The sequence below is a fragment of the Pongo pygmaeus genome, chromosome 23, assembly GCF_028885625.2.
Source record: "Pongo pygmaeus isolate AG05252 chromosome 23, NHGRI_mPonPyg2-v2.0_pri, whole genome shotgun sequence".
NCBI classification, from domain to species: domain Eukaryota; kingdom Metazoa; phylum Chordata; class Mammalia; order Primates; family Hominidae; genus Pongo; species Pongo pygmaeus.
In genome coordinates, this window is record NC_085931.1 from 40,377,016 (window position 1) to 40,398,169 (window position 21,154).

General features: G+C 49.8%; 1 protein-coding gene across 1 annotated transcript; it reads left to right on the top strand.

The window, feature by feature from the left end:
- Nucleotides 1–539: 539 nt before the first annotated feature.
- NEFH (neurofilament heavy chain) lies at nucleotides 540–11,810 on the top strand. The gene is made up of 4 exons (XM_054470230.2): nucleotides 540–1,591; nucleotides 3,852–4,051; nucleotides 6,187–6,311; nucleotides 9,387–11,810. The coding sequence occupies exons 1-4, from the start codon at nucleotides 712–714 to the stop codon at nucleotides 11,221–11,223; spliced, it is 3,042 nt and encodes a 1,013-aa protein (XP_054326205.2). The 5' UTR covers nucleotides 540–711; the 3' UTR covers nucleotides 11,224–11,810.
- Nucleotides 11,811–21,154: the final 9,344 nt, after the last annotated feature.

The window sequence follows — 21,154 nt, forward strand, 5'->3', positions numbered from 1 at the left end:
ACTCCAGGTCCCCCTTCATCTATTCCGAGGCTGGCCGCGGAGTTTCCTGAGCGCTCTCCAAGTGGGTCCTCTAGATGTTAGGAGAACACTGTACCTCCCCCTGTCAGGGGTCTCCTGTCTCCGTTCTATGCAGCGTCCATGCTCCCATTCAGGACTGCCTTGCTCCCTCCTCTGTTCCGGGGCTGGCTGCACAGTCTCTGCACCCCCTATCCTGAGAGCCTCTCTTAACTATGTGGAAAGCCTCGTGTCCTCTCTCATACAGGGATCCCCTCATCCTAATGACTGCAATCTTCCATTGCTCCATCCCGAGGGCATCCTGCCCCTATTCCCATCAGGTTTCTCCTTGTCCTCTCTCGGTTTCAAGTCCCCTTTCTTATTCCGAACACACTCGCAGGCTCTTCCGACGCGCACCCGGGGGTCCTCACTGGCCCACTCCGGGAGTCCTCTGCCCGCTTCCCCGACCTCGAGGGTCTCCTCTGACGCAGCGTCGATTCCCCTTCCCTCCTCGGTCCCCTGCCCCGCCCCTCACTGCGGCGGAGACAGTCGGCCGGGGGCCGCAGGGGAGGCGGCGGAGAGGGCGGGGCCCTCCTCCCCACCCCCTCACTGCCAAGGGGTTGGACCCGGCCACGGCGGCTATAAAAGGGCCGGCGCCCTGGTGTTGCCGCAGTGCCTCCCGCCCCGTCCCGGCCTTGCGTACCTGCTCCGGCCACGATGAGCTTCGGCGGCGCGGACGCGCTGCTGGGCGCCCCGTTCGCGCCGCTGCATGGCGGCGGCAGCCTCCACTATGCGCTGGCCCGAAAAGGTGGCGCAGGCGGGACGCGCTCCGCCGCCGGCTCCTCCAGCGGCTTCCACTCGTGGACACGGACGTCCGTGAGCTCCGTGTCCGCCTCGCCCAGCCGCTTCCGTGGCGCAGGCGCCGCCTCAAGCACCGACTCGCTGGACACGCTGAGCAACGGACCAGAGGGCTGCATGGTGGCGGTGGCCACCTCACGCAGTGAGAAGGAGCAGCTGCAGGCGCTGAACGACCGCTTTGCCGGGTACATCGACAAGGTGCGGCAGCTGGAGGCGCACAACCGCAGCCTGGAGGGCGAGGCGGCGGCGCTGCGGCAGCAGCAGGCGGGCCGCTCCGCTATGGGCGAGCTGTACGAGCGCGAGGTCCGCGAGATGCGCGGCGCGGTGCTGCGCCTGGGCGCGGCGCGCGGTCAGCTACGCCTGGAGCAGGAGCACCTGCTCGAGGACATCGCGCACGTGCGCCAGCGCCTCGACGACGAGGCCCGGCAGCGAGAGGAGGCCGAGGCGGCGGCCCGCGCGCTGGCGCGCTTCGCGCAGGAGGCCGAGGCGGCGCGCGTGGAACTGCAGAAGAAGGCGCAGGCGCTGCAGGAGGAGTGCGGCTACCTGCGGCGCCACCACCAGGAGGAGGTGGGCGAGCTGCTCGGTCAGATCCAGGGCTCCGGCGCCGCGCAGGCGCAGATGCAGGCCGAAACGCGCGATGCCCTGAAGTGCGACGTGACGTCGGCGCTGCGCGAGATTCGCGCGCAGCTTGAAGGCCACGCGGTGCAGAGTACGCTGCAGTCCGAGGAGTGGTTCCGAGGTACGCAGGCGCGCGGGTGGGGGGAGGGGAGGGGAGGGGAGGGGCGGGGCGCCCCCACTGACCCCATAGCGAGCTTCTGGGCTGCGTCACCCGAGGGGGCGCTGCCAGACTGCGCGTGGAGTGGCGCGCTGCTCACCTTCCCCCTGCAAAGTGCATTCCCCTAGTTAAGTCGCAGTTTTACTCTGGGTCTCTTGTGGGACGCCCCAACTCTGGGTTGTCCTTCGGTTCCCCCTTTCCAGGTTCTTTACGGCTGTACTTCAACTCTGGGCCCCCCGCTGCGCTCTGCCCCCCCCCCCCCCCAAGCTTAGGCGACCCCACTCTGAGATCCCTCCCCCGTCAAAAACAAAACAAGTTTCCTCTATAGGAAAAAAGTGGTGCAGGATTCTGGTCTGCAAGCGCTGGAGACTCTTAGCCCTTCTAAGTAGCAAGGCTTCCCCGCCAATGCTGCCATCCCCTCTCCTGCACCCTGCAAGGAACCCTATTCCTCTCACCCCTACCAGGCTCCTTCCCACTACCTGCTCAGTGCTTAACGTCCCTACCTTAATCTTCCACGTGGGGTGGGTCAGGGCCTTTTCACATCCTTTCTTCCTAGAGGGAACCATTACTACAATCAGTTGTTGCCTGTGGCGGAGGTGGCTGGTGGGCCCTTTCATGTTTTAATGTCCCCTTTCTCCTTTAGGGAAGCTGGGAGCCGCCCAAGTCTGCCCCTCCCCCAACTCCTTGCAGCCCTGAGTCAGCTAGATTGCGCTGCCCTGAGGCTGTGCCCAGCAGCTGCAGGGTGACCTTGACAAACACTTTCCCTCTCTGGTTTTCATTTCTTTTTGAGTTGAAAGAGGAGGTAGATCAACTGGGCTGCTTAATCCGGGGAGTTCCATGATCTCTCACGAAACTGTCTATAAAATGTTGCGTTGTTTTTGGGAGAGAGGGCAGAGGCTTCAATGATTTTCCAAAAGCATCCGTGATCAACAATAGTTGAGAATCCCCAACCACCTGGATGTTTTCTAAGTCTTTGCCAGCACTAGCAGGGAAAGCTGGGATTTTGATGCATAGCTTTTTCTGTTCCTTTTCCACTCCTCTGCAGAGCAGAACCATCCCCTCCTCCATCTCCGCAGCAAGGCCCCTCCCTGCGCAAACCTCTTTTGGGTTTACAAGTCATAGGGGCAGACGTCCCAGGATTGTACTGGCCCACTCAGCTGACTTCCTTCCTTCCTCCCCACCAAGACTCGTGCCCTGAGTGCCACTATCTGGGGATTCACGATGTTCACTTTTATGAGCTAAAGACCAGTCTAGTCTCCAGACCTCCACTGCCCCTGGAAGGTTTCCTGGGAACCACGAGCTGGTTGCTGGCAGGGGCCGGGGTGTGGCTACCGATGCTCAGGGGCAATGCGCAGCTAGGTGGAGAGAGGGACGGGGGTTGGCACCCAAGCCGCGGGCTCTGCACTGACCTTGGACCGTGTGCAGAAACCTGTAAGGAAGGGACCATGGCTACAAGGTGACCTGATTGCTCACGGTACCCTCATGTCTCCTAAAGGTCACAAGCTCCTTAACTTGTTCAGCCACAAGCCTCCAGCCTCCAGCTCAGTGTTAAGCCCCATGGGCTAAGTATCACATCTGAACCCCCAGCACTGCCAGGCCCTTGCTAGGGAGCTGGACCAGGCATTAGGACCAGGGTTTCCTCTGCCCTGCAGGGTTTTTGGATCCCACGTTGGGGGAGACAGAGCCTGATCTTTGGGGATTTGAGTCCCAGCTCTGCCACTCACTAGCTGGGTGGCCTTGGGGAGTAGTCACTTGCCTTTATCTCACAGGACAGAGTGAGTCAAGCATCCAGGATGGTGCCTGTCACACGCAGTAGGTCAATCCACATGTGTCACCTTCAAAATCTGGGCATTAGGCCGGGCGTGGTGGCTCACGCCTGTAATCCCAGCTCTTTGGGAGGCCGAGGAGGGCGAATCACGAGGTCAGGAGTTCAAGACCAGCCTGGCCAATGTGGCAAAACCCCATCTCTACTAAAAATACAAAAAATTAGTTGGGCGTAGTGGCAGGTGCCTGTAATCCCGCTACTCGGGAGGCTGAGGCAGGAGAATCGCTTGAACCCAGGAGGCGGAGCTTGCAGTGAGCTGAGAGTGCGCCACTGCACTCCAGCCTGGGCGACAGAGCTAGACTCCGTCTCAAAAAAAAAAAAGAAAAAGAAAAAAAAATCTGGGCATTAGAACCCAATCCAGATGTGTCTAACCCTGTGCCCTGCTACCTTCTCCCTCAGTGAGGCTGGACCGACTGTCGGAGGCAGCCAAGGTAAACACAGATGCCATGCGCTCAGCTCAGGAGGAGATAACTGAGTACCGGCGTCAGCTGCAGGCCAGGACCACAGAGCTGGAGGCACTGAAAAGCACCAAGGACTCACTGGAGAGGCAGCGCTCTGAGCTGGAGGACCGTCATCAGGCCGACATTGCCTCCTACCAGGTGGGCAGGGGCAAGGCAGACAGCCAGACTGCCTTACCTGATTGGGTAGCCCTGGACAAGTTACTGTCCCTCACTGAGTAGGGTTGTAGTGGTTAAGATTGTGGCCCTTGGAGTCAGACATACCAGCACTTTCCAGCTGTGTGACCCTAGGAAAGTTATCTACTTCTCTGAATCTGAGTTCCTTTCCAGCCATGAAAAAAAAAAAAAAAAGCCTGGTTTGCAGAGCTGGAAAGATTAAAGAGATAGACTTTTATTTATGTATGTATGTATGTATGTATTTATTTATTTTGAGATGGAGTCTCACTCTGTTGCCCAGGCTGGAGTGCAGTGGCATGATCTCAGCTCACTGCAACCTCTGCCTCCTGGGCTCAAGAGATTCTCGTGCCTCAGCCTCCCGAGTAGCGGGGACTACAAGCGCATGCCACCACACCTGGCTAACTTTTGTATTTTTAGTATTGACGGGGTTTCACCATGTTGGCCAGGCTGGTCTCAAACTCCTGGGCTCAGGCAATCCTCCCACTTCAGCCTCCCAAAGTGCTGGGATTACAGGTGTAAGGCACCGTGCCTGGCCTAAAGAGATAGACTTTAAATGAGATTAGTGTGAACTTGTGAATGAATTCGGCAAGGTCTTCAACATTGGAATCTTTCTAGATTTGAATCCCAGCTCTGCCACTCACTAGGTTGGTCTTGGTCGCAGTGGACATTCGGTAAACAGCAACCAGTGTCTTTGGGTGGCCGGGGGAAGGCCTTAGCAGATTCCTTCTTTTAAAGATAACTGGCGGCTGGGCATAGTGGCTCATGCCTGTAATCCCAGCACTTTAGGAGGCCAAGGCGGGTGGATCACTTGAGGTCAGGAGTTTGAGACCAGCCTGACCAACATGGTGAAACCCTGTCTCTACTAAAAAGATACAAAAATTAACTGGGCGTGGTGGTGTGTGCCTGTAATCCCAGCTACTTGGGAGGCTGAGACAGGAGAATCGCTTCAACTGAACCCGGGAGATGGGCGTTACAGTGAGCCGAGATCATGCCACTGCACCCAGCCTGGGCGACAGAGCGACAGAGCGAGACTCTGTCTCAAGAAAATTTTTAAAAATTAAGAAAATTAGCCGGGTATGGTGGTATGTGCCTACAGTCCTAGCTACTCAGAAGGCTGAGGCAGTCATCAATGCCTACCAAACCCTGACTACGTGGTGGACACTGTGGCACACTGGAGAAAGGAGCAAAAGCAGGCAAGGCCCTGCTCCCACTGGGCTTTTTTTTTTCTTTTTTGAGACACAGTCTCAAGCTGTTGCCCAAGCCGGAATATGACAGCGAGATCATAGCTCCCTAAAGCCTTGTACTCCCGGGCTCAAGTAATCCTCCTCCCTCAGCCTCCTGAGTAGCTGGGACTACAGGTGCACATCACCATGCCCAGCTGATTATTTGTTTTGTAGAAATGAGGTCTCACTGTGTTGCCCAGGCTGGTCTCAAACTCCTGGGCTGAAGCGATCCTCCTGCCTCAGCCTTCCAAAATGCTGGGATTACAGGCATGAACCACCAGAGTCTCACTTTGTCTCCCAGGCTGGAGTACAGTGGTGTGATCTCGGCTCACTGTAACCTCCGCCTCCTGGGTTCAAGCGATTCTCCTGTCTCAGCCTCCCGAGTAGCTGGGATTACAGGTGTGAGCCACCACATCTGGCTAATTTTTGTATTTTTAGTAGAGACAGGGTTTCACCATGTTGGCCAGTCTAGTCTCAAACTCCTGACCTTAAGTGATCCACCCTCCTCGGCTTCCCAAAGTGTTGGGAATACAGGCGTGAGCCACCACTCCCGGCTTCACTGAGCACTTTCTAAGCTCAAGATCTCTAAAAGTTATCCCATTATCCTACCAGCCAAACCAGCAGGAACAACTGTTGATGTCTGATGAATTTCATTTCAGACCTTCTCCAGTCTGAGGTCATTATACAGCAGGATTTTTGCTCCAGATTGTTCCATGTCCACTAATGAGGACCCTACAGCTCTGGCAGGGTTGGGGTTGGCCCCAGTGAGCCTGGCTGGATGGGCCTGCTCTGGGGTCACACAGCCCACCGCAGCTTCTCTGGTACTGAGGGCCAGACACTGGCTGGCATGTGATGTGTGTCACCTCTCCTTCCCAGGAAGCCATTCAGCAGCTGGATGCCGAGCTGAGGAACACCAAGTGGGAGATGGCCGCCCAGCTGCGAGAATACCAGGACCTGCTCAATGTCAAGATGGCTCTGGATATAGAGATAGCTGCTTACAGGTGAGATGCACAGGGGCTGTCACATGGTGGAGAAAGCTTGTGTTCCTACGAGACGCTAAGCCTTGGGTTTCAAGACCCCATTTAGGCAGCCTACCTGTCTTAGGGACAAAATTCTTTTTAAATTGCGGCAAAATAGACAAAACATACAATTTACCATTGAAACAATTTATTTTATTTTATTTTTTATTTATTTTTTTGAGACAGACTTACTGTGTTGCCCAGGCTGAAGTACAGTGGTGCGATCTCTGCCCACTGCAACCTCTCCCTCCTGGGTTCAAGCGATTCCCGTGCCTCAGCCTCCTGAGTAGCTGGGATTACAGGTGCCTGCCACCGCGCCTGGCTAATTTTTATATTTTTTTTTAGTAGAAACGGGGTTTCACCATGTTGGCCAGGCTGGTCTCAAACTCCTGAACTGAAGCCCTCTGCCCACCTCAGCCTCCCAAAGTCCTGGGATTACAGGCGAGAGCCCCATTCAACAATGTTAAGTAGACAGTTCAGTGATATTAAGTACTTTCACATTACTGTGCAGCCATAACCACTGTCTGTCTCCAGAACTGTTTTCATCATCCCAAACGGAAACTCCATACCCACAAAACCGTCATTATAATTCTCTCCTTCCTTTAGCCCCTGGCAGCCACTCTTTTACTTTGTGAGAGACATGAGTCCTTTGGTTTGTTTTGTTTTTGAGATGGAATCTCACTCTGTTGCCCAGGCTGGAGTGCAACAGCGTTATCTCGGCTCACTGCAACCTCTGTGTCCTGGGTTCAAGTGATTCTCCTGCCTCAGCCTCCCGAGTAGCTGGGATTACAGGCACATGCCACCACACCCGGCTATTTTTTGTATTTTTAGTAGAGACCGGGTCTCACTATGTTGGCCAGGCTGGTCTCGAACTCCTGACCTAAGGTGATCTGCCTACCTCAGCCTCCCAAAGTGCTGGGATTACAGGCGTGAGCCACTGCACCCAGCCAGTGAGTCTTGAGAGTGACTTACTTTCATTATGAAATAATTTAGAGGGTAGAAGTTCCTTATCCCCTTCCCAAATCCAGCCAGCCAGAGGCCTGCTTTGGAGGGAAAAGAGGTGCTTGAGTTGTCAGGGACCTTTAAAACTCTGTGCTTTGGAGTTTCTTAGCTCTGCAAGCATTCATTTCTTGGGGGAAATAAAGTGGAGATGATAATAAGGGCACCCATGTCATAGGGTTGTCAGGAAGATGAGCTAATCCCATTCCCAAGCTAATCCAGGAAGCACAGGTACCACTGGGCTGTCACAGAGGGAACCCTTAGTCAATGGCAGCCTTGAGAAAGCCAGTCTCAGGAATAAGACCTGGGGGAGCAGGGCTAGGGAGCAGGACTGATTCCCCGAGGACTTGTCCCAGTTCTGACTGGTGACCCATGGCTTCCTACCTCTTGGCTCTCGTCTGTAATCTTGCTACTCAAAGCATGGCACATGAACCAGCGGAATTGGCATCATTCAAGAGCTTATCAGAAAGATAGTCTCTCGGTTGGGTGTAGTGGCTCATGCCTATAAATCCCAGCACTTTGGGAGACTAAGGCAGACAGATTGTTTCAGTTCAGAGACCAAGCTGGGCAGCATGGTAAAACCCCATCTCTACAAAAAATACAAAAAAAAAAAAAAAAATAGCTGGGCATGGTGGCACATGCCTTTAGTCTCAGCTACTCGGGAGGCTGACGTGGGAGGATCACCTGAGCCCGGGAGTTGGAGGCTTCAGTGAGCTATGATCATGCCACTGCACTCCAGCTTGTCATCACAGAGTGAGACACTGTCTCAGAAACAACAACAAAACAACAACAACAACAAAAGACAGACTCTCAGCCCCTCTCCAGACCTGCTGAATGAGAATCTGCATTTTGATAAGATCTCCGGTCATCTGTGTGCTGCTAAATTTGGGAAGTACTAGTCTGAGGGGTAACCCCCACACTTACTCTGAGACAAGCACTCTGCCAAGTCTTTTCCATTCATTGTCTCACTGAAACAACCCTCTGACGTAGGGACTCTAATGACCCTCTTTTTCCAGTGAGGAAATTGAGGCTCAAAGAGTTTGTGTGTCTTGGCCAAGGTCACCCATCTAGTGAGGAGCAAAGTCAAGAGGGGAAACTGCGGCCTCTACCGTATTCCTCTCGAACTCCTGACCTCAGGTGATCCACCCACCTCGGCCTCCCAAAGTGCTGGGATTACAGCTACCCTATTCCTGAAACTCAAAAGATGGTAATATAGGGTGATGAGAGACACTTGTGATTCAACTGGGAGCATTCTAAGACCTCTTAAACCCAAATTTATAAAAGTAGAATTGTGGTCGGGCGCGGTGGCTCATACCTGTAATCCCAGCACTTTGGGAGGCGGGTGGATCGCCTGAGGTCAGGAGTTTGAGACCAGCCTGACCAATATGGTGAAACCCCCGTCTCTACTAAAAATACAAAAATTAACTGGGCGTGGTGGCGTACGCCTGTACTCCCAGCTACTCAGGAGACTGAGACAGAAGAATTGCTTGAAGCCGGGGGAATTGCTTGAATCTGGGAGGCAGAGGTTGCAGTGAACTGAGATTGGACCACTGGACTCCAGCCTAGGTGACAGAGCAAGACTCTGTCTCAAGAAAAGGAAAAAAAAAGTGGAATTGTTTGCTCAGGCTCCCAGGGTTCTCCTGAATAATATTTTAGTTTGAGGGACAATAAATTTAACTTTCGTTAAATTTATTTAGGAGCTTTCTCTTGAGGACCGTTTTTTATGGGGCAAAAGTTGTTTTATTTCAAAAGTTTCAGGCTTAGTTGTGTTGAAGAAGACCAGTTGCTCCAGCCTGGGCAACAGAGTGAGACTCTCTCAAAAACAACAACAACAACAACAACAAAAAGACCAGTCCCACCAGGGTACACATTCTGGGTGGTCACTGGAATGATTTGCCAAGTGACTTTCTCCAGTCTCATAATGCCCACCATTCACATTCCTGTTCCACCAAAACCCATATCATTCGATGTCAGTGACCTTCAGGATAGTCTAGGAAGAACCCAAATAGTGAATTTGCTCTGAGTTTATACTAATGTGTTCCATGATCCATCCTGCAGAAAACTCCTGGAAGGTGAAGAGTGTCGGATTGGCTTTGGCCCAATTCCTTTCTCGCTTCCAGAAGGACTCCCCAAAATTCCCTCTGTGTCCACTCACATAAAGGTGAAAAGCGAAGAGAAGATCAAAGTGGTGGAGAAGTCTGAGAAAGAAACTGTGATTGTGGAGGAACAGACAGAGGAGACCCAAGTGACTGAAGAAGTGACTGAAGAAGAGGAGAAAGAGGCCAAAGAGGAGGAGAGCAAGGAGGAAGAAGGGGGTGAAGAGGAGGAGGCAGAAGGGGGAGAAGAAGAAGCAAAGTCTCCCCCAGCAGAAGAGGCTGCATCCCCAGAGAAGGAAGCCAAGTCACCAGTAAAGGAAGAGGCAAAGTCACCGGCTGAGGCCAAGTCCCCAGAGAAGGAGGAAGCAAAATCCCCAGCCGAGGTCAAATCCCCTGAGAAGGCCAAGTCTCCAGCAAAGGAAGAGGCAAAGTCACCAGCCGAGGCCAAGTCCCCAGAGAAGGAGGAAGCAAAATCTCCAGCTGAGGTCAAGTCCCCCGAGAAGGCCAAGTCCCCAGCAAAGGAAGAGGCAAAGTCACCGGCTGAGGCCAAGTCTCCAGAGAAGGCCAAGTCCCCAGTGAAGGAAGAAGCAAAGTCACCGGCTGAGGCCAAGTCCCCAGTGAAGGAAGAAGCAAAATCTCCAGCTGAGGTCAAGTCCCCTGAAAAGGCCAAGTCTCCAACGAAGGAGGAAGCAAAGTCCCCAGAGAAGGCCAAGTCCCCAGAGAAGGAAGAAGCCAAGTCCCCTGAGAAGGCCAAGTCCCCAGTGAAGGAAGAAGCAAAGTCCCCTGAGAAGGCCAAGTCCCCAGTGAAGGAAGAAGCAAAGTCCCCTGAGAAGGCCAAGTCCCCAGTGAAGGAAGAAGCAAAGTCCCCTGAGAAGGCCAAGTCCCCAGTGAAGGAAGAAGCAAAGACCCCCGAGAAGGCCAAGTCCCCAGTGAAGGAAGAAGCCAAGTCCCCAGAGAAGGCCAAGTCCCCAGTGAAGGAAGAAGCAAAGTCCCCAGAGAAGGCCAAGACTCTTGATGTGAAGTCTCCAGAAGCCAAGACTCCAGTGAAGGAGGAAGCAAGGTCCCCTGCAGACAAATCACCTGAAAAAGCCAAAAGCCCTGTCAAAGAGGAGGTCAAGTCCCCAGAGAAGGCAAAATCTCCCCTGAAGGAGGATGCCAAGGCCCCTGAGAAGGAGATCCCAAAGAAGGAAGAAGTGAAGTCCCCAGTGAAGGAGGAGGAGAAGCCCCAGGAGGTGAAAGTCAAAGAGCCCCCAAAGAAGGCGGAGGAAGAGAAAGCCCCTGCCACGCCAAAAATGGAGGAGAAGAAGGACAGCAAGAAAGAGGAGGCACCCAAGAAGGAGGCTCCAAAGCCCAAGGTGGAGGAGAAGAAGGAACCTGCTGTCGAAAAGCCCAAAGAATCCAAAGTTGAAGCCAAGAAGGAAGAGGCTGAAGATAAGAAAAAAGTCCCCACCCCAGAGAAGGAGGCTCCTGCCAAGGTGGAGGTGAAGGAAGACGCTAAAGCCAAAGAGAAGACAGAGGTGGCCAAGAAGGAACCAGATGATGCCAAGGCCAAGGAACCCAGCAAACCAGCAGAGAAGAAGGAGGCAGCACTGGAGAAAAAAGACACCAAGGAGGAGAAGGCCAAGAAGCCTGAGGAGAAACCCAAGACAGAGGCCAAAGCCAAGGAGGATGACAAGACCCTCTCAAAAGAGCCTAGCAAGCCTAAGGCAGAAAAGGCTGAAAAATCCTCCAGCACAGACCAAAAAGACAGCAGGCCTCCAGAGAAGGCCACAGAAGACAAGGCCGCCAAGGGGAAGTAAGGCAGGGAGAAAGGAACATCCGGAACAGCCAAAGAAACTCAGAAGAGTCCCGGAGCTCAAGGATGGGAGTAACACAATTTTCACTTTTTCTCTCTTTATGTAAGAAGAAACTGCTTAGATGACGGGGCCTCCTTCTTCAAACAGGAATTTCTGTTAGCAATATGTTAGCAAGAGAGGGCACTCCCAGGCCCCTGCCCCCATGCCCTCCCCAGGCGATGGACAATTATGATAGCTTATGTAGCTGAATGTGATACATGCCGAATGCCACACATAAACACTTGACTATAAAAACTACCCCCCTCCTTTCCAAATAAGTGCATTTATTGCCTCTATGTGCAACTGACAGATGACCGCAATAATGAATGAGCAGTTAGAAACACATTATGCTTGAGATGTCTTAACCTATTCCCAAATGCCTTCTGTTTTCCAAAGGAGTGGTCAAGCCCTTGCCCAGAGCTCTCTATTCTGGAAGAGCGGTCCAGGTGGGGCCGGGCACTGGCCACTGAATTATGCCAGGGCGCACTTTCCACTGGAGTTCACTTTCAATTGCTTCTGTGCAATAAAACCAAGTGCTTATAAAATGAAAATGTTGCTGCTGTTATTTATTCTCTTTCCCTGGGAAGGCTGGGGGCAGGGCAAGGGAGGTCTGGATGTGACACCCAAGACTGAATGGGACTGAGCAAGCATCAGTTCCCTCGTGGGTCTAGAGCGACTTGCATGGTCTCTCTAGTGCTGTTTCCTGGGCACAAACCATGTGCCAGGCAGTGTGCTAGGGGCTTTATTTTTATGATCTGTACAGGTGGCCTGGTATGTGGTTTCTCAGTGTGGACTGTAGACTGCCTTCAGCAGCATCACCTGGGAGTATTATAAAAATGCACACTTGGCTGGGCGCGGTGGCTCACGCCTGTAATCCCAGCACTTTGGGAGGCCGAGGCAGGCGGATCACGAGGTCAGGAGATCGAGACCAGCCTGGCCAACATGGTGAAAGCCCATCTTTACTGAAAATACAAAAATTGGCTGGGTGTGGTGGCTCACGCCTGTAATCCCAGCACTTTGGGAGGCCGAGGCAGGCAGATCACTTGAGGTCAGGAGTTCGAGACCAGCCTGCGCAACATGGTGAAACCCCATCTCTACTAAAAAAAAACAAAAATTAGCCGGGTGTGGTGGTGCACATCTGTAATCCCAGCTACTTGGGAGGCTGAGGCAGGAGAATCGCTTGAACCCAGAAGGGCAGAGATTGCAGTGCGCCAAGATTGTGTCACTGCACTCCAGCCTGGGTGGTGGTAGAGAAAGACTCCATCTCAAAAAACAAAACAAAAAACAAGCTAACTGGGCATGGTGGCGTGCGCCTGTAATCCCAGCCACTCAGGAGGCTGAGGCACGAGAATTGCTTGAGCCTGGGAGGCAGAGGTTGCGCTGAGCTGAGATTGCGCCACTGCACTCCAGCCTGGGTGATAGAGAAAAAAAAGAAAAATAAAATAAAATTAGCTGGGTATGGGGCACACACCTGTGGTCCCAGCTACTCAGGGGCTGAGGTGGGAGGATTGTTTTAACCCAGGAATTCAAGGCCGTAGTGAGCTATGATCACACACTGCACTCCAGTCTGGGTGAAAGGGTAAGACCTTTTCTCCAAAAAACAGAGAAAGAGAAAAGGGCTTTGATTGATTGGCTCTTGATTATCAAACATGCCCAAGGACTCTATGAAAACCTAAGCATTAATTTTCTGTGCAGCTCTGCCCTAGGGAAATCAGACAGACCTCCACAGGCCCAGGAACGTAGTATAGCATCTGAATATCAAACTGGGATCTAAGACCCAGGAAATTCCCATGTGTCTTGTCTGAAAAAAGTTACAGTTGGTTGAGAACCTCAAAATACTTATAATGATGACAGTACCATTTGTTGAGATAACCAAAGTCTTGCTCTGTCACCCATGCTGGAGTGCAGTGGCACCATCTCGGCTCACTGCAACCTCCGCCTCCTGGGTTCCAGCAATTCTTCTACCTCAGCCTCCCAAGTAGCTGGGACTACAGGCGCATGCCACCACTCCTGGCTAATTTTTGTATTTTTAGTAGAGACAGGGTTTCGCCATGTTGGCCAGGCTGGTCTCAAACTCCTGACCTCAGGTGATCCACCTGCCTCAGCCTCCCAAAGTGCTGGGATTACAGGTGTGAGCCACCATGTCTGGCAGAGATAATCATGTTTTTACATAAATTCTAGCCAGTCCACATGGGCATTTTTCAACGTAGAGATTCTGATGCCTATTTTAATGGTGAGAAAACAGGCGAGGTGAGTTGCCCAGAGCCACACAGCTAGTAAATGATAGTGCCAGAATTTGAACCCAAAACTTAACTCCAGAGTCCGTGTTTTCTGTAGTACCATGCCATAGAATCCTGAGCAAGCTGCATTGGTTTAATTTTGGTCATCAAATGACTGCTATGTCAGGTGTCAACTGTCCCAATTCACCTGGGATATAGGAGTTTCCCATGATATAGGACTTTTAGTGTTAAAACCAGGAAAGTCCTGGGCAAATGGGGATGAATTGTTCCCCCTAAAGTTTGGGCAGCCATTCTAGCACATTTCAGAATATTGCATATGACAAAACCTAATGGCAACATTCAAGGGCTGAAGTGAAGTCACTGGACTCAGTCACTTCTTGGCTCTCAGGTCTGTTTCCCTTAATATTGGCTTTTGTGATAGGCTTCCCCTAAAATGGCTCCAATGGCCAAGTGCCTGTAATCCGAGCACTTTGGGAAGCTGAGGCAGGAGGATTGTGTGAGGCCAGGAGTTTGAATCCAGCCTGGGCAACAAAGCCCCTGTCTACCAAAAATTAAACAAACTACTGGGCATGGTGGTGCATGCCTGTAGTTGTAGCTACTTGGGAGGCTGAGGCAGGAGGATTGCTTGAGCCCAGGAGTTCAAGGTTACAGTGAGCTATGATTGCTACCACTGTACTCCAGCCTGGGTGACAGTAAAACCCTGTCTCTAAGAGAGAAATTAAAAATTAATAAAATAAAATGGTTCCCAACAATTCCCACCTCCTGTTATTCATGCTGTTTTGTAATCCCCTCCCATTCAGTGTAGGCCTGGCCTAGTAATTCGTTCTAATGACTAGCATATGGCAAAGTGGTGGAATGTCATTTCCATTAGTAGTTTACAAGAAGATTCTGGCTTCTGTTTTGCTTGCTCTCACTCTGATGGAAGCCAGCTACCATGTTGTGAGTTGCCCTAAGGAGAGGCCTACATGGTAAGGAACTGAAGGAACCCTTTGGCCAATAGCCAGTAAGGAACTGAGGTCCTAAATTCAATGAGAAACTGAATTCTACTAATAACCACATGAGTGAGAATGGAAGCAGATCCTCCCCAGTTGAGCCATCAAATGAGACTGCAGCCCCATCCAACACCCTGATTGCAGCGTTATGAGAGGCTTTAAGGAAGAGCCACCCAGCTAAGCTGTGCCTGGATAATAAATGTTTGTTGTTTGAAGTCACCAAGTTTTTGGGTAATTTGTTACACAGAAATAGATGTAACGAAGCTTCTCTTTCAGAAAGGCCTTCTCTTCATGGAGATCCTCAGCTATGATAGGCTTATATTATTCCAGGTACAAATCACGGGAAAGAGATTCTGTTCCTACCAGTTCAAATCAAAGTGTGAGAAGTGAGTCTCAGTGGAAGATTGGGTCATGCACCCATCCTGAAATTAATTACTGTGGCCAGGGAGGATGGATCACACTGATTGGACCTGCTGGGTCACATGCCCAACTCTAGATCCAGGGATGGAGTCAGCCCATCTGAACCTATCTGAACCACATAAACAAGACCTGACATTTCAGAACCCAAGGATAGAGAGAATCCTAAGAGCTTCCAGAGAGAGAGAAGAAAAAGCAGGGTCAAGAATCAAATGGCACGGCCGGGCGCGGTGGCTCACGCCTGTAATCCCAGCACTTTGGGAGGCCAAGGAGGGCAGATCACGAGGTCAGGAAATTGAGACCATCCTGGCTAACACGGTGAAACCCTGTCTCTACTAAAAATACAAAAAATTAGCTGGGTGTGGTGGTGGGCGCCTGTGGTCCCAGCTACTCGAGAGGCTGAGGCAGGAGAATGGTGTGAACCTGGGAGGTGGAGCTTGCAGTGAGCCGAGATCACGCCACTGCACTCCAGCCTGGGCGACAAAACGAGACTCCGTCTCAAAAACAAACAAAAAAGAGAATCAAAATGGCCCCAAACTTCTCAGCAGCAATGATGGACACTGCTTAGAAGTCTATACTGATAAATCAAGCATGAGGTAGAAAAAGGACAATTTCAGGCTTACGAAGTCTCAAAAAATTACTTTCCATAAATTACTGGAGGACATGCTTCAACAAAAAGTGAGCATAAACCAGGAAATAGAAACTCTGGGAATACAGAAAACGGGCTACACAAAGAAGAGAGAAGGGACTCTTTAGGTTGATGACAAAGAGAAATTGATGGACAATAGCTGTGTAGCCTCCATCCAGATTGGAGTGAGTCTGGGGGAAGAGGGGCAGTTCTGAGGCATAAAAAAAACAAAAAACAAAACCTGACAAATTATTTGACATGATTGACCATGGGTAAAACTGAATTGAAAGTCTTACTGGGCCAGGCGCGGTGGCTCAAGCCTGTAATCCCAACACTTTGGGAGGCTGAGGCGGGTGGATCACCTGAGGTCAGGAGTTTGAGACCAGCCTGGCCAACATGGTGAAACCCTGTCTCTACTAAAAATACAAAAATTAGACAGGCATGGTGGTGCACACCTGTAGTCCCAGCTGCTTGGGAGGCTGAGGCAGGGAGAATCGCTTGAACCCGGGACGGGGAGGTTTCAGTGAGCCAAGATTGCGCCACTGCACTCCAGCCTGGGCAACAGAGGAAGACTCCACCTGAGAAAAAAAAAAAAAAAAGAAAGTCTTGTATTGAACTAGTGGAGACTGCGGAATATTTAGTCAATTTCAAAGACAAAACAAGTCATAAAAGGGAGGAAAACATTAACTCCAGGAGAAGTAAAAAATTGTGTGTAAGAAGAAGTTATAATTATTATATACTAGCCAATTCAATAGGTAACAATATTTACCTAATAGTAACGAAAGCAATGAATATGGATTATACCAAAAAGTACGCTAAATAAATGGCAAAGATGGTGAAAGGGGCAAAGGGATGTGTGACTGATCAAAAATAGTCATCTCAGCTGGATGTGGTGGCTCGTGCCTATAATCCCAGCACTTTGGGAGACTGAGGTGGGCGGAATGCTTGAGCCCAGGAGTTTGGGACCAGCCTGGGCAACATAGCGAGACCTCATCTCTACTTAAAAAAAAAAAAAAAATTAACTGGCCATGGTGGCCCGTGCCTGTAGTCCCAGAGGCTAAGATGGGAGGATAGCTTGAGTCTGAGAGTTTGAAGCTGCAGCAAACTATGATGAAGCCACTGCACTCCACCCTGGGCAACAGAGGGAGATCCTGTGTCAAATAAAATAAAGCTTCCCTGGGTGACCCTTACTTAGAAAAACCTACATTCATTCATTCATTGATCGAGATAGAGTCTTCTCTGTCGCCCAGGCTGGAGTGCAGTGGCACCATCTTGGCTCACTGCAACCTACACCTCTCAGGTTCAAGTGATTCTCCTGCCTCAGCCTCCCAAGTAGTTGGGACCACAGATGCGTGCCATCACGCCCGGCTAATTTTTGTATTTTTGGTAGAGACGTGGTTTTGCCATGTTGTCCAGGCAGGTCTCAATCTCCTGAGCTCAAGCAATCCACTAACCTCAGCCTCCCAAAGTGCTGGGATTACAGGTGTGAACCACAGCACCCAGCATCATCAGCATTATTTCTGTTGCAAGTGACCAAAACAGAATTAAACTAGTTTGAGCAAAATACTTACTAATGCGCTGCTGCTGATAAATATATTAGCTTACATAACCCCAAGGAGTTCAAGAAGGTTGAATCATAGCTGGGCGTGGTGGCTCATGCCTGTAATCCTAGCACTTTGGGAGTCCGAGGTGGACGGATCGCCTGAGGTCAGGAGTTCAAGACCACCCTGGCCAGCATCGTGAAACCCCGTCTCTACTTAAAGTACAAAAATTAGCTGAGTGTGATGGTGCATGACTGTAATCCCAGCTACTTAGGAGGCTGAGGCAGGATAATCACTTGAACCTGGGAGGTGGAGGTTGCAGCAAGCTGAGATTGTGCCACTGTACTCCAGCCTGGGGGACAGAGTAAGACACTGTCTCAAAAAAAAAAAAAAAAAAAAGAAGAAGGTTGAATTGCTTCAGGAATGGCTGGATCCAGGGGAACTCTCAAATGATGTTCCCCAGGAAGTTGTCACTCATTTCTCCATCTCTCAGCTGCTTCCTTTTCTGTCGGTTTTACTATCAGGCAGAACATCTCCATGTGGTCTCCAGAAGCTTTGGGCTTATATCCTACCAGGTTAGCAAACTCAGGGGAGAAAAAAGAACTCTTGTTCAATATTCCAGGAAAAGTCCAGGGTTTGATTCTCACTGGGCTGGTAGGGCCATATGATCCTCCTTGAGCCAATGCATGAGACACGGATGAGCTAGACAGAGTTCACCTGCTTATCCCTGGAGCTAGGGAATATGTCAGACCCCTCAGCCTGAAATTGAGAGTTTGAGAGGGGAGTTTCCCACAAGAAAATAGAAGTACTCTTAGCAGGAGAAAAAGGAGTGGATGCTGGACGTTGGTAATAATAAATGTCCACAGTGGATGGAGTGCAGGTAGCAGAAGATCCAAAAGAATGATAATACCCAGTGTTAGCAGCTATGTAGAGAAACCTGAATTTTCTGGAGCTAATGCTTGGAATGAAAATCTTCCAGGAAGGCAATCTAACGAAATATGTCAAAAGCCTTAAAAGCTTAGTCTTTTTTTTTGAGACGGAATCTCACTCTATTGCCCAGGCTGGAGCGCAGTAGTGCGATCTTGGCTCACTGCAACCTCCACTGCCTGGGCTCAAGCAATTCTCCTGCCTCAGCCTCCCAAGTAGCTAGGATTACAGGCACCTGCCACCGCGCCCAGCTAATTTTTGTATTTTTAGTAGAGACGGGGTTTCACCATCTTGGCCAGGCTGGTCTTGAACTCCTGACCTCGTGATCCACCCACCTCAGCCTCCCAAAGTGCTGGGATTACAGGCGTGAGCCACCATGCCTGGCCTCAAGCTTAGATAGTCTTTAACCAAGGTATGCCACTTTGAATAATGTATCCTAAATAAATACTTAGGTATATACAGAAATATTCAAATATGAAATCTATGTACCTCAGTTTGGGTTATAATTTGGAACAACAGAAAATATACTGAATATACACTAATAGGAGACTGGCTAAATAAATTACATTTATATTAGTAAACATGTTAAAGCAAAAAATAAAACTAGTTTGTTTTTAATTTTTATTACTTTATTTTATTTTTCCATAAGTTATTGGGGAACAGGTGGTGTTTGGTTACATGAGTACATTTTTTAGTGGTGATTTGTGAGACTTTGGTGCACCCATCACCCAAGCAGTGTACACTGCACCATATTTGGAGTCTTTTATCCCTCGCCCCCTCCCACTCTTCCTTCCAAGTGCCCAAAGTCCATTGTATCATTCTTACGCCTTTGCGTCCTCATAGCTTAGCTCCCACATATCAGTGAGAACATACAATGTTTAGTTTTCCATTCCTGAGTTACTTCCCTTAGAATAATAGTCTCCAATCTCATCCAGGTCACTGCAAATGCTGTTAATACATTCCTTTTTATGGTTGAGTAGTATTCCATCATATATATATATATATATATTCACGCCTGTAATCCCAGCACTTTTGGGAGGCTGAGGCAGGCGGATCACCTGAGGTCAGGAGTTCAAGACCAGCCTGGCAAACACGGAGAAACCCTGTCTCTACCAAAAATACAAAATTTAGCCAGGCATGGTGACACATCTGTAATCCCAGTTACTTGGAAGGCTGAGGCAGGAGAATCACTTGAACCTGGGCGGCAGAAGTTGCAATGAGTGGAGATCACGCCACTGCACTCCAGCCTCAGCAACAGAGTGAGACTCTGTCTCAAAAAGTAATAATAATAAATGAATTAAAAATAAATAAAAATAAAAAAATAAAAAAGCCTCAGTTAGGGCTGGGCACAGTGGGTCATGCCTATAATCCCAGCACTTGGGAGGCCGAGGCAGGTGGATCATCTGAGGTCAGGAGCTCAAGACCAGCCTGGCAAACATGGTGAAACCCTGTCTCTACCAGAAAATTTATAAATTAGCCAGATGTGGTAATGTGCACCGGTACCAGGTCCCAGCTACTCAGGAGGTTGAGGCAGGAGAATCACTTGAAGTCGGGCGGTGGAGGTTGCAGCGAGCTGAGATGGCGCCACTGCACTCCAGCCTGAGCAACAGAGCAAGACTCCATCTTTAAAAAAAGAGCCTCAATTAAAAAAAAATAGCTTCCATAAATTTGAAAGAATTGAAATGGTACAAAGTACATTCTCTGATCACACTAGAGTAAAACTAAAAGTTAATAACTAATCTGGGAAAGTCACAAATATGTGAAAACCAAACACTCCCAAATAACCAATGGGTCAAAGATAAAATCAGAGGGGAAATCAGAATATTTTCAGATGAATGAAAATGAAGATATAACATATGAAAACTTATGGTATGCAACTAAAACAATGCTTAGAGGGAAATTTAAAGTTGTAAATGTCTACATTTAAAAAGAAGAATGAGGCCAGGCACAGTGGCTCACGCCTGTAATCCCAGCACTTTGGGAGGCCGAGGCTGGAGGATCACTTGAGCCCAGGAGTTCTAGACCAGCTTGGGGAACATAGTGAGACCCCGTCACTACAAAATAAAAATTAAAAAATTAACTAGGCACAGTGGCGTGTGCCTGTAGTCCCAGCTACTTGGGAGGCTGAGGCAGGAGGGCTGCCAGAGTCCAGGAGTTCAAGACTGCAGTGAGCTACAATCGCACCACTGCACTCCAGCCTGGGTGAGAGAGCAAGACCCTGTCTCTAAATAAAGGAAAAGAAGAATGATCTCAAATCAATAACCTAAATTTCTACCTTAAGACATTGAAAAAAGAGCAAAGTAAACCCAAAGAAGGGTTAGAGTGGAAATTAATGAAATAGAGAATATAAAAATGACACAGAAAAATCAATGAAATTAAAAGTTAGGTATTGGCTGGACGCAGTGGCTCACACCTATAATCCCAGCACTTTGGGAGGCTGAGGAGGGTGGATCACCTGAGGTCAGGAGTTCAAGACCGGCCTGGCCAACATGGTGAAACTCCATCTCTACTAAAAATACAAAAATTAGCTGGGCGTGGTGGCGAGTGCCTGTAATCCCAGCTACTTGGGAGGCTGAGGCAGGAGAATTGTTTGAACCCAGGAGGCGGAGGTTGCAGTGAGCCAAGATTACACTCCAGCCTGGACGACAAGAGTGAAACTCGGTCTCAAAAAAAAAAAAAAAAGGTCTTAAAAAGACCAACAAAATTGACAAACCTTTAGCTAGACTGACTAAGATAAAAGAAAAGACTCAAATTACTAAAATCAAGAATAAAAGAGAAGGCATTAATGCCAACCTTACAGAAATAAAAGGAATTATAAGGCAATACTGTGAACAACTGCATGTCCACTGATTCAATAATTTAGATTAAATGCATAAATTCCTAGAAATATAAAAACTACTGAAACTGACTCAAGAAAAATGAGAAAATCTGGCCAAGTGGGGTGGCTCACACCTGTAATCCCAGCACTTTGGGAGGCCAAGGCAGGTGGATCACAAGGTCAGGAGATCAAGACCAGCCTGGCCAACATGGTGAAACCCTGTCTCTACTAAAAATACAAAAATTAGCCAGACATGGTGGCACGTGCCTGTAATCCCAACTACTTGGGAGGCTGAGGCAGAAGAATCGCTTGAACTCAGGAGGCGGAGGTTA